At 47.1% G+C, this 14303-nt stretch overlaps 1 protein-coding gene across 1 annotated transcript; it reads right to left on the bottom strand.

Annotated features, from left to right (window-relative positions):
- Nucleotides 1–9045: 9045 nt before the first annotated feature.
- On the bottom strand, nt 9046–13081 carry LOC142490614 (uncharacterized). The gene has a single exon (XM_075593030.1). The coding sequence runs from the start codon at nt 13079–13081 to the stop codon at nt 10103–10105; it is 2979 nt and encodes a 992-aa protein (XP_075449145.1). The 3' UTR covers nt 9046–10102.
- Nucleotides 13082–14303: the final 1222 nt, after the last annotated feature.

Below are 14303 nucleotides of genomic sequence, written 5' to 3' on the forward strand. Positions count from 1 at the left end.
AAAATTGCGCCTTTATTCTATCAGTAGTTTTCTTTACCCTTTGGTGTCACCCCAAGATATGGCTATGGGCCAGGTCTAACACCTGACTTCTAAAGGACTTTGTCACCAGAAATTGTTCTAACCTATCAGGGTCTTCTCTTTCTACCCTATACAATAAGTCATTATTGCAGATAAAGTAGGGTGGTGATGGCGTAATGTCGGGGTTAACAGGTACCCCATTTATGCTCAGTACTGTGCCCCTGGCATTTACTAGCGTCAAATCATCTAGTTGGGCAGAGGCAACTTTTACGGGCGCAACCTGTAAGTCCTGAAAATCAAGTTCTAGTTCTGGAGGGTCCTCAATCGCAGGTTCTATGCCCGCCATAGAAAAAACTGTAGAAACGAGTAGAGCACAAACAAACACCCCTCTATGGTGCAGATTATTTTAATAAGAAAAAAACACAATAAGAACTTGTGGATAAATCTCATTCACATTCTGTAGTGCTGCACTCAGCACTAGGAACTCAGCGTATGATTAATAAATAATCTGGTGTCAGCTTCCTCTGGCGTGGCTCTCCTGTCCTCGCCTGTGCTTCCCTTCCTTCAATCGCCGTTGGTACCCGGGCACGCGCTCGTGCGCTCGCGCACTCATCCTTGTACTTCCAGATCACACTCCGATCTCCCTCAGTGTAGGAGGAGGGGCTCCAGGGGTTTCAGAAGTCTTCGACTTGGATACAATTGAAAGGGCTGACTCTGTGTCTGTCCTCTGTACACCCAACGCGTTTCAAAAGCTCTGTGCTTCATCAGGGGTAAGGTACCATTCTACCATTTACCTAGAGGTATCCTTATATAGCAGCTCATATCCAATACCTCCAATCAAAAGTCCATATATTGCTACCATTTGACATACATTAGAAAAGGTATCAACTGCAATAAAAAAGAGGTATCAACTACAATAAAAAAGAGTTCATTACAATATTCATACTAAAAGTGATAATAAAAAAATGCAAAACATTATATAGAGTCAACACATTAATCAATTACATTAATAAATATCTAATGGGGGTACATATTGCATATTCAATGATTTTTATTCTGAAAAAATAATGGAATGACCTGTGGGGATACAATTATCTTACTTAGACTTACTTTGTCTTACTTTGACTTAGAACTATGCAACAAATTTTGACAGATTTATTATAAATCATTCTTCCTCGTAATGCACAGGTTATTAAGAATTTATATTAGTGTTAGGGACCGTTGAGATGTGGTCTGCCATGTAGTGGCTCAAGGGCTTACAACACTTTGGCCAAAATGTTAAATTAAAAGACCATTTTATTTAATAGATATCTATACATATATATTTAGGCATTGTACCGTGTATAGGTTTCACTGGATGTGTACTGAGCTCTGTCTGTGTTTCATGTTCTGTCTCTGGGTTTAAATATATATTGCTATGCTCAGTAGCACTCCTCTGTGACACCTATATGCTTATATATATATGTTGTGGTTATTTTGGGGGTTCAATATGAGCTTGCAGGTGTCCTGTATGTGGGGATACAATTATCCCCTTATATTATAGTACAGGGGGGCGCAAACTTTTTTCCCTGCGCCCACCTGCCGGCTGTCCCCTCACTCCCGCGCCCCCCCCCCCAACCCCAACTTACCCGCGCTCCGGCGTAATGACGTCATGTTGCCATAGCAACGTGACGTCACATGACCTCGCAGCGTCATTTTGATGCTGCGTTGCCATGGCGACGCAGGGAGGAAGCCGCCGGAGCCACGGTAAGTTAGGTGTACAGAGGCCCTGCAGCTCCCCCGGCACTTAATTTAAGTGCCTTCGGGAAGCGCGCGGGGCCTCTGTAAACCCCGCGCCCCCCGTCGGCAGTGTCGCGCCCCCCCTGGGGGTCGCGCCCCACAGTTTGCGCACCGCTGTTATAGTACACTACTTAGAGACACAAATAAAATGTATAAATAAAATATAAAATATAAATAATATAATTTATATTATGTTCCTATATTGCCCACCAAACAATACTCCAATCCCATTCAATATCCACAATCACCAAAAAGTAAATATAAATAAAAAGTATAAAAGTATGATTCAATTGTTAAATGTGTATTAATCAAAACATTAATTTAAAATATTTAATTTTACATAGAATACACACTCATTCATTATCTCATAAATTATCTATTCAGATTCTACTCTACATTCTTGTTACTACTATGAGGAAAATTATTAACCTAAATATTCTTAAAATGTATATATTAAGTGTATCTACTATATATTTGTGAAATCACTGTATGTCTGCGTCCCAAGGGTCAATCGCATTGGACCTTGGGCCTGTCACTCCTGCTCAGGCCATGCCCGCCCCCGCACACCTCTCATTGGCCTACGTCCAACACCAATGCCACACTGTCCCACCCCTCACTGACTCTCATTGGCCTGCGTCCAATGCCCGCCCCCGCACACCTCTCATTGGCCTGCGTCCCACCCCTCACTGACTCTCATTGGCCTGCGTCCAATGCCCGCCCCCGCACACCTCTCATTGGCCTGCGTCCAACACCAATGCCCTAATACTTCCACACTGTCCCACCCCTCACTGAGTTTTGGGAACGCTCTGGGGCCACGCTTCACAGCTATCAAAACCTTCACGTCTGCTACCACAGACTGCCGAATCAGGTACAGCAGTGTTTCCCAAACTGTGCGCCGCGGCGCCCTGGTGCGCCGCGGCTTGGCTAGAGGGGCGCCGCGATCAGGGCCGCCAGCAGCGGGAAACAAGGGCTGCTAGCTCATTTAAAAAAAAAAAAAAAACCTCTGAGGGGAAGCAGAGGAGCGGTCACGTGACCGCTCCCATCCAATGGGGCTGCAGCCTGCCCGGCATTGCAACTGCAGAGCCACCAGACAGCACCAAGGTGTGTGTGTGTGTGTGTGTGTATGTGTGTGTGTGTGTGTGTGTGTGTGTGTGTGTGTGTGTGTGTGTGTGTGTGTGTGTGTGTGTGTGTGAGAAAAACGGGCTGCAGGGTGTGTGTGAAAAACGGGCTGCTTTGTGTGTGTGTGTGTGTGTGTGTGTGTGTGAAAAACGGGCTGCAGGGTGTGTGTGTGTGTGTGTATATATGTGTGGTGTGTGTGTGTATATATGTATATATGTGTGTGTATGTGTGGTGTGTATATATATATATGTGTGGTGTGTATATATGTATGTGTGGTGTGTATAGTTACTATATATTTCTGAAATGTCTGTATGTTTGTCTGCATGCCCTGTGTCCCTAGGGCCAATCGCATTGCACCTTTGGCCTGTCACTCCACCTCAACACTGTCCCACCCCTCACCACACTGTTCCACCCCTCACTGACTCTCATTGGCCTTCGGCCAACACCACTGCCACACTGTCCCACCCCTCACCTCACTGTCCCACCCCTCACTGACTCTCATTGGCCTTTGGCCAACACCACTGCCACACTGTCCCACCCCTCACCCCACTGTCCCACCCCTCACTGACTCTCATTGGCCTTTGGCCAACACCACTGCTACATTGTCCCACCCCTCAGTGACCTTTGGGAATGCTTCTAAGCACCTAACACTCACTGCACTGCCTCTTACAAACACCCCCCTCCACCACCACCCCCCCAACCTCATGCACCCCCCTCCACCACCACCCCCCTCAACCTCATGCACCCCCCTCCACCATCACCCCCCCCCAACCTCATGCACACTACAAACGCACGCCACAGCTCTCCCGCTACTGCAGCCCATCACCAACCCCCCTCACCCAAACATACAACGCACGATGCTCCATCACCCCCCCCTCACACCAACAGCAAACGCACGCTGCTGAACATACAACGCACGATGCTCCATCACACCCCCCCCCCTCACCCGAACATCCCCGGAGCACACCCAAAACTACCCCACCCCCCTCACCCATACATCCACCGCACGATGCTCCTCCGGAGCCCCTCACCCCCCCCCCCCCCACCATCCACCGCACGATGCTGCTCCGGAGCCCCTCACCCCCCCCCCCACTCACCCGAACATCCACAGCACGATGCTGCTCCGGAGCCCCTCACCCCCTCCTCACCCTCTGTCCGCCCCCCCCCCTTCCTGGCCGCTGGCCCGCAACAACGGAACTACCCCCTATCACCACTCCGCGGGACCTCAACATCACCCGCTCTCCCGGAGCACCCTCTCTCCCGGTGCTCACCCGCTCCCCCGGTGCTCACCCCCTCCCCCCCCCCCAGAGCACCCTCCCTCCCCCCCCCCCCCCAGAGCATCCTCTCTCCCGGTGCTCTCCCGGTGCTCTCCCCCCAGAGCACGCTGTCGCCGCTCTCACCTTCAGGCCTAGAGGCCGCGCCCCCAGCTCCCCATCCCCGCGCGCGCTGCTCCGGCTCTCAGGCCTAGCTGTCTCTGTCGGGAGCTGCACGGGCCACGGCCCACACCCCCCTCACCTGAGCGTCTCAGCTCCGCATCGCCGGGGGGAACCGCCGAGGAACCCGAGGAGGAGCGCGGCCCGGTGCGAGGTAAGTAACCGCATGGGAAGAGATCTTTCACCCCCGGCCCGGCCCTTCACCCCACCCGGCGCTTCACCCCACCCGGCCTGGCGCTTCACCCGGCCCGGCGCTTCACCCGGGCCGGCGCTTCACCCCCCCCCCCCCCCCGCCCTGGCCCTTCACCCCCCCCCCCCACCCTGGCCCTTCACCCCCCCCCCCTGGCCCTTCACCCGCCCTGGCCCTTCACCCGGCCCTGCCCTTCACCCCCCCCCCCTGCCCTTCACCCCCCCCCCTGCCCTTCACCCCCCCTCCCCCGGCCCTTCACCCCCCCCCCCCCGGCCCTGCCCTTCACCCCCCCCCCCGGCCCTGTCCTTCACCCCCCCCCCTGGCCCTGCCCCCCCCCGGCCCTGCCCTTCACCCCCCCCCCGGCCCTGCCCTTCACCTCCCCCCCCGGCCCTGCCCTTCACCCCCCCCCAGCCCTGCCCTTCACCCCCCCCCTGCCCTTCACCCCCCCCCCCTGCCCTTCACCCACCCCCGGCCCTGCCCCCCCCCCCCCGGCCCTGCCCTTCACCCTCCCCCCCCCCCGGCCCTGTCCTTCGCCCCCACCCTCCCTGCCCTTCGCCCCCACCCTCCCTGCCCTACACACGTATACACACGTATACACACGTACACACACACGTATATACACACATGTAGGCACATGTATACACACACATGTAGACACACACGCGTAGACACACACACGTACACATACACACGTAGACACGCAGGCACACGTAGACACGCAGGCACACGTAGACACGCAGGCACACGTAGACACGCAGGCACACGTAGACACGCAGGCACATGTAGACACACGTAGACACGCAGGCACACGTAGACACGCAGGCACACGTAGACACGCAGGCACACGCAGGCACACGTAGACATGCAGGCACACGCAGACACACGCAGACACGTACACACACGTATACGTAGACACACACGCACGTGTACACACACACGTGTACACACACACACACACACACACACACACACGTGTACACACACACGTGTACACACACACACACACACACACACACGTGTACACACACGTGTACACACACACACGTGTACACACACACACACACACACGTGTACACACACACACACGTGTACACACACACACACGTGTACACACACACACACACGTGTACACACACACACACACACGTGTACACACACACACACACGTGTACACACACACACACGTGTACACACACACGTGTACACACACACACACACACACACCTGTACACACACACACACACACGTGTACACACACACACACACGTGTACACACACACACACACGTGTACACACACACGTGTACACACACACACACACGTGTACACACACACACGTGTACACACACACACACACACGTGTACACACACACACGTGTACACACACACACACACACGTGTACACACACACACGTGTACACACACACACACACACACGTGTACACACACACACACGTGTACACACACACACACACACGTGTACACACACACACACGTGTACACACACACACGTGTACACACACACACGTGTACACACACACGTGTACACACACACACACACGTGTACACACACACGTGTACACACACACGTGTACACACACACACACGTGTACACACACACGTGTACACACACGTGTACACACACACACACGTATACATACACACACACACGTGTACACACACACACACACACACACGTGTACACACACACGTGTACACACACACACACACACACACGTGTACACACACGTGTACACACACACACGTGTACACACACACACACACGTGTACACACACACACACACGTGTACACACACACACACACACGTGTACACACACACACACGTGTACACACACACACACACGTGTACACACACACACACACGTGTACACACACACACGTGTACACACACACGTGTACACACACACACACACACACACCTGTACACACACACACACACACACACGTGTACACACACACACACACACGTGTACACACACACACACACGTGTACACACACACGTGTACACACACACACACACGTGTACACACACACACGTGTACACACACACACACACGTGTACACACACACGTGTACACACACACACACACACGTGTACACACACACACGTGTACACACACACACACACACACGTGTACACACACACACACGTGTACACACACACACACACGTGTACACACACACACACACGTGTACACACACACGTGTACACACACACGTGTACACACACACACACACACGTGTACACACACACGTGTACACACACACGTGTACACACACACACACGTGTACACACACACGTGTACACACACGTGTACACACACACGTGTACATACACACACACACGTGTACACACACACACGTGTACACACACACACACGTGTACACACACACACACGTGTACACACACACACACACGTGTACACACACACGTGTACACACACACACACACGTGTACACACACACACACATGTGTACACACACACATGTACACACACACACGTTTACACACACACACACATGTACACACACACGTGTACACACACACACGTGTACACACACACACACGTGTACACACACACACACGTGTACACACACGTGTACACACACACACGTGTATACACACACACACGTCTATACACACACACGTGTACACACACACACACACGTGTCTATACACACACACGTGTACACACACACACACACACACACGTGTACACACACACGTGTACACACACACACACACGTGTACACACACACGTGTATACACACACACACACACGTGTATACACACACACACGTGTATACACACACACACACACACGTTTATACACACACACGTGTATACACACACACGTGTATACACACACACACATGTATACACACACACATGTATACACACACGTACACATACACAATGTATACAAACAAACATGTATACACACACACACACAAACATGTATACACACATGTATACACACACGTGTGTATATATACACACACACACGTATACACACACATACACTATCCCCAGCACCACCACATCAGCACACCGGTATCCCATGCCCCCCCCCCCCCCCCCCCAGCACACTGGCATTCTCGGCTCCCCACCATTCCCAGCCCCCATCAACACCATCAGCACCCACACATTGGCACCTTCGCACCTCCCCATCGGCACACCCACATCCGCACCCCCACATCCGCACCCCCACATCAGCAACAAACCCTCCCAAATCAGCACACCGATACAATCACCATCAGTACAGCCACAGCAGCAGTACCACCGCACACTGCCATGGGCCGCGTGGACCACTCCCCACCCAAATGCCACCCCCACACCACAAACATCCCGGGCAACGCCGGGGCTCTCAGCTAGTATATTATATATACTAAGTTTAAAAATATATATTAATGTTAACAATACATATAATTAATACTAATTAAAATTTTACATTTTAAAATCATTAAAAATCAGCCATGGGGACATATTAAAAAATGGATACTGTACAAAATTTAAAAAATAATTAAAACTATATTAAAACTGCACCCACTCTACCCTCTAATGGAGAACCGGGATCTACAGGATCGGGGATCTCAGACACCAAGAGTACATCCTGGACACAATCAGGTTTACTTTCCCAACAGTAGTAGAAAGCACATGTATATGAGGGCAAATGTTTGAAGTGTATGTTAGTTGTTAATAGTTATTTTTGAAAATGTTATTGTTGGAAATGCTTCTTGAAAGATGTGAATGTCCATTGTTGAGAGGAGTGTATTTGATGTAATGTTAAAGTGTGTGTTGTAAAATAATGTAGTAATAAAAGATGACAGTAGTGTATTGAGTGTCTTTCATTTTTTTGTAATTTCTTATGGCAATATGTAGAGTTCATGGAAATTGAGGAAAGTCAATGTTCATTGTAATGCTTGTTTGTAAACGACATTTTTGGTAGTTCCAGTTGGAGCAAAGATGTACAATTGTTGGGGGGATCCAACTCTAGAGCACGCAACATATAACTGGCCGTGGGAGAAACATGGTGATTCTAAGTTGATACCAGTGCACTTTATAGATTGTCCTTGTGCTTTGTTAATGGTGATAGCAAAAGCTAGTTTGATGGGGAACTGTAGCCGTTTGAAAGTAAAAGGCATGTCTGTAGGAATGAGTGGAATGCGGGGGATGAAGACATCTTGGCCTTTGGCGTTGCCAGTTAAGATAGTAGCTTCAATTAGGTTGGGCATCAATGTTTTTATGCACAGTCTGGTTCCATTACAAAGGTTAGGTGTGTGTAGGTTGCGAAGTAGCATGATGGGTGCTCCAACTTTGAGGCGAAGATGATGTGGTGGCATCCCTGATGGTTCGAGGGAGTGTAGGAATTCAGGTGGATAGTTAACGGCTTCATCGCAATCCACAACTGTATCGATTGAGTTGTATTGAGTAATTGTGTTTGGAATAATGTCTTGAATTTGATGATTGATGTCATTGACAGAAGTATTTTTGGCAGCAAGGATGGCTCTTTCACAGAGCCACTGGTGGTTTGTGTAATTGTGTAAGAGATTTGGATAGACGTGATGTATGAGATCTTCAAGTGATGTCATCATGTGACAAAAATGTGTGGGAAAAGCAATTTCACCTGATGTTAAGTCAGTAGGTAAAGTGCCTTCACCTATTTGAAGAAGTGTGTGTGCAAAAAGTTGTTCATTTGAGTGGCCGAGAAGTTGGACTCGCATATTGGTTGTTAATGGAAAATGTTTGACATGTCGCCATAAAATAGAGGATTTAAGGCATGCATGAAGTTCGTCTGCTGGTGTGGATCGTGGTATGACTGGAAGTGTTTGTCTGAAATCACCAGCTAAAAGAATGACAGCACCACCCATTATTTGTTTATTGTTACGCAAGTCTTGCAAGGTTCTATTAAGGGCTTCAAGTGCTTTTTTATGCGCCATGGTACACTCATCCCAAACAATAAGTTTGCAAATTTGAAGAACACGGGCTTGGCCAGATGTCTTGGTAATATTACATGTTGGGTTTTCTTCATGAGCAATGTTTAGTGGTAATTTAAGAGCTGAGTGCACAGTTCTTCCTCCATCCATAAGAGTGGCTGCAATGCCAGATGATGCAAGTGCAAGTGCAACATGATTGTGCATTCTTATTTCTGCAAGGAGTAAATTTATGAGAAATGTTTTGCCTGTTCCACCTGGAGCATCAAGAAACAGGATTGCACCTTGTTCGTTGTTTATGTGCTGCATGATGTTGTCATAGGTGTTAAGTTGTTGTGGAATTAACATTGGTTTTCTTGTGGCAACATATTCTTGTAGTATGGAAATATTGTATTGTTTCTCTCGCATAAGGTCTGTATTGAGTACATCGTGATGATGACGTTGGGGAGCTTCTAGACCTAATTGAAGTAGTGTTTTGTTATTGATATAGAGACATGTATCTTCTAACAATATGAGTACCTCGTTGAAAATGTCAGGTAAAAAGGTAACATTGAGTGATGGGTTGTGTCTCTGTGCTTTGTGAAGTATATCTTCACTCATGCTTTCTCAATATGTGTTCCATAGAGTGTTGGGGTTTGATGGGTTGCACGTGGTAAGGATAATGGCAAAAAGATTTCGAATTTTGGTTGGCAATGACTGTAATGCAGCTTCGGCTAATGTAGTATTCCAGTGTTGATCATCCTCTAGTAATCCAAGTTTTTGGCAAGCTTCTCGATAAGTCTCACACACTTGACCGTTGACAGTTTTTATAGCGTCAAAAGATGTTGGGCCTGGAACGGTATGAAGTAGAATTCTGAGAAAGAAGCATTCAGCGTTGTTTGGGTGAACTGTGTAGACACGCCCTAAGGCTTCACTTGCAAGGGCATCAGTTCCGGGAACAGGTGTGCCCTGCTTTCTTTTCTTGAACTGTTTTGTGGATGCATTCCAAGTGTAATATCGTGGAGTTTGTGGATAAAGCAATGTGCGTGCAAAAGAGTCGTGTTGACATAATTGAAAGAAGGCAGTTAAAGTAGTGTTTGGTGGTTGAGCAGCAAGTGCCTCTGCGTTGGCAGGTGTGAAATATACTCTCTGTCCATTTTCTAAATGAATAGTCAGGTGAACAACGGTTGGGTGTCGTTCGTGAATGGGAAAAGCGAAAATCCTCCAAACGGCTTCATTACTACTTATATATCTTCCTAGCTGGTAGAGTGTAACTTCGTCATGGATGTGTTCATTTGTGATTCCAAAAATGGCCATGTCGCTTCCTTTGTTGACATACTTGCAAATGTATTTAATTGATTTAACAGAATTACAGTATTCCACATTAATGTGTGCGTTATAAATTTTTGTTAGAAGTGGACAATATGGAACAACCCATTTGTTGTCGACTTGGATGTGTTTGTTGTTGCGAATAGTAATTGTTGCTGTGTATCCGCCGTCTGTGGGAGCGCGTCTTCGATATTGAGGATATCCATCATCTCCACTTTGTGTGTCTGCAATGAATGTTTTAGGGAATTGTTTGGTGCATTTACCGTCTTTCATACATGGTGCATGAATATTGATGTTTCCACATGGTCCATGAATCATATTTTTAGTGACTATTGCAAATAGTATAGGGTCTTCTTGAGGATTAGGCAACTCAGCAGAGATAACGTTATCGATGTCAATGGAATGTAGTTTTTCTTTGAGCCATATAAGAATATGAGCATGTGGAAGACCTCTTTTCTGCCATTCTATTGAGTACATCCAGCATCGTGTTTGTCCAAATATATAAGTCTTAGTGATGATGTGAATTAATGTGATGAGTTTTTGGCGAAATACTCTTGCGATTAAGTCGTGTCGATCACTGTGAGCCTGTCCATCCTGAAGTTCTTGTTTTATTTCTGGCCAAGCTGGATTACATGTAAATGTAATAAAAAAGTCTGGTCGTCCATATGCGCGAACATATGCCATAGCGTCCTGAGCATATTCGTGCATGTGTCGAGGACTTCCCGTGAATGTTGCTGGTAGAATGAACATTTTTCCAATGTTCTCAACGTTACCATCGTTGCCAACAGCATCCCTGAGATGTATGTATTGATCAACGCGTAGTTTTTTTTGATGTAAGCGTATGTATAGAAGACGCTCACTTTCAATTTTAGCATACATGTCAACAATAAACTGATGAAATAGTTGTCGACAATGTAAAATGTGGTTTTGCGATGCATCTCGTATCATTAATCTGTAAGCGTAGAAGTCCATAGCGGATACAGTTTTGTTAGTGTTTGCCTTTGAAGTTGGGTGTACTTGCATGATGTTGAAGTGATAGCCATCGTCACCGTTCCAAAGTATGAGAGGGTATTGAAGAGCATCATATGAGCGATGTGTTTCAGAAATGCGTGTGAGTGAATGAGCGCGCCGCTGAAGAATTATGTCCCGTGTATTAAATTGTTCCCCCGCTATAACAATAGCGACTTCGTTGATTTGAGGTGCATTAAAGCGACGTTCATGTTGACCCACTGGTGTTTTGTCGGCTCGGATAATGACTTGATAGTCATCAGTTGGCATGCATTCAAGTGATGTTTTGAATGTGTTAATGAGATGGTTGTGTTGATGTAACATCCTTTGTAAGGAGATGACAATGTCACATCTTGTATTGGGTATCCAATGGCATCGTTGATCAGCTTCTTGTTGTTCATCGCCCATGAAGTAAATTTGCAAGAATTGTGGATCTTGGTCTGGTAATGGGAGAAGAGAGCCGGCCCTGTGGTAAACTTGACCTTGTACTTTAAAAGTACTTTTAAATCCAATTTGTTCAACTATGGATGTAGCACCAAAGGATGTCATTTGGAAACAGGAGTTGTATTTGCGTATGTTTTGTAGGAAATGTTTAGATTCTGAAGTTGTCCCTGACATGTATGAAAGAAGTGGATTTGGGGGTGAGTGTAGAGGTGGTAGCTGAACTTTGCCATTGCTGCAGCACATTCCAGCTGATTCATGTTGGAATTTTTTTGCTTGACAGTAGCGACATATAGTGTCCATGTGTCCAATGTTGACCTTTGGATGTTGCTGGTATAGTATGTGTGGATTATATATGAAAGCGGCACGTAGCAGTGTAATTAGTTGAATGCGTACATGTAGTATGTGTGTCTTGTAGTGCTTGTTGTACTGTGTGTGTTGGTGTGTCTTGGTGTTGTTTTGATGTGCGCCGTATTGTTCTGTCTTTAGCAAGGCGTGTTTCATGTTGTTGTGGAGTCTCGGTGGCTCTTCTTGTTGTAGCTCGTAGTCGCATTTTCTGCAGACGTATTTCATGTTGTTCTGGAGTCTCTGCGTCTCGTGATGTTGTAGCACGTTGTTGGTCTTTTGCAAGGCGTGCCTCATGCTGTTCTGTAGTCTCTGAGGGTCTGGATGTTGTAGTACGTTGTTGTTGTTCTGTAGTGTGAGCGTCTGTTGATGTAGTGGGTGTGTCTCTGTGTTTTTGTTGTTGTTGTTCTCGTTGTGTTGCTCTTCTGATTCTGGCTCTGTCTCTTTGTTGTGCAAGGCGTGTTTGGCGCTGTAGTGTTTCATTAGCAGGTGATGTTGTGGTGTGTGTGTGTTGTTGAGTAGTTGTGTTAGGATGCTGTGTGTGTATTTGTGCGTTTGATATACCTGCTGTGTGTGTATTAAATGGAATTAGTGTGTGATGTTGTTGTGTGTAATGTGTTGGTGTTGATGTTGTGGTTGTGAGGATTTGTTGTTGACCTATTGTGTATTCCGTTGTGAGTTGTTTGTTAGCATTGTGTGCGTGGATTTCAATGTGTGTGAAATGGGTGTGTGCATTGTGTGGTGCAGTACATATAATTTGTGTGTGTGTGTGCGTGTCACGTTCATTGTCAGGGTGTGTATGTTTTGTTTTGCGAAGGTGTTTTTTGGGTGGCATGTTTTGTGTTGTGAAGATGTGTGTTTGGTGTTGTTGTTGTGATGTGCGTTATTGTAGGTGTTGTAGAGGTGTTGTGTGTGTAAGTTGTGATGTGTTGTTAAAAGTTGTTGATGTGTGTGTTGAGGTAGGTGTTGTGTGTGATGTTAGTGAAGTGTTTCAGTGCGATTGTGTTTACAATACTTCCTGATGTTGTTGTGTCAAGGCGCAGTTCGATCCAATGATTGTATTGTGTGTTTTGGCACAGCGTTGAAGCGTCGAGGTGTTGAAGGCATCCGGTTGTGGTCTGTGAAAAGTTTGTAAATTGATAAAGTGTGACAGTATTGAGGGGTATTTATTTGTGTTTGGTGTGCGTTTGTGTAGGTGTTGAAATGTTGTGTGTGTTTTTGTTTTGTGTTAATGTTGGCTGTGTGTGTGGCAGAATAGTGTGTGTATGTAATTATTGTGTGTGATTGTTGATTGTGTGGGGTGTGTGTGTGGATGAGTGAGTGTGTGATGTGATAGTGAGTGTGTGGTGTGTGAGTGTGTGTGTCAGTGTTGGTTAGTTGAGTGTTTGTGTGCAATAAATTAGACAGATGTGTAAATAGTAATGTTTTGTGTAAAATATGTTATTGAAAGGAAGAGGTGATTTATTGTGCTAGGTGTGTTAGTAGCGGAGGTGTTGTGTTGTTGTATATGTTTGTGTGTGGTGGGATGTTGATGTGCAATGGGAGTGGGTGGTGAGACGTGTAAATGTGCATTGTATTCAGTGTAGTGTGTATGGTGAAGGGTAGGTAATTGGAACAGTGGGTTGGGTGTGTGTGTTTGTTTAGTGGTGGTTGTGTTGTGTGTGGTAGTTAAGGTTATGTTGAAGTGTTGTTTTGTGTGTTGTAT

Source organism: Ascaphus truei, chromosome 3 (assembly GCF_040206685.1).
Source record: "Ascaphus truei isolate aAscTru1 chromosome 3, aAscTru1.hap1, whole genome shotgun sequence".
In the NCBI taxonomy this organism is placed as follows: domain Eukaryota; kingdom Metazoa; phylum Chordata; class Amphibia; order Anura; family Ascaphidae; genus Ascaphus; species Ascaphus truei.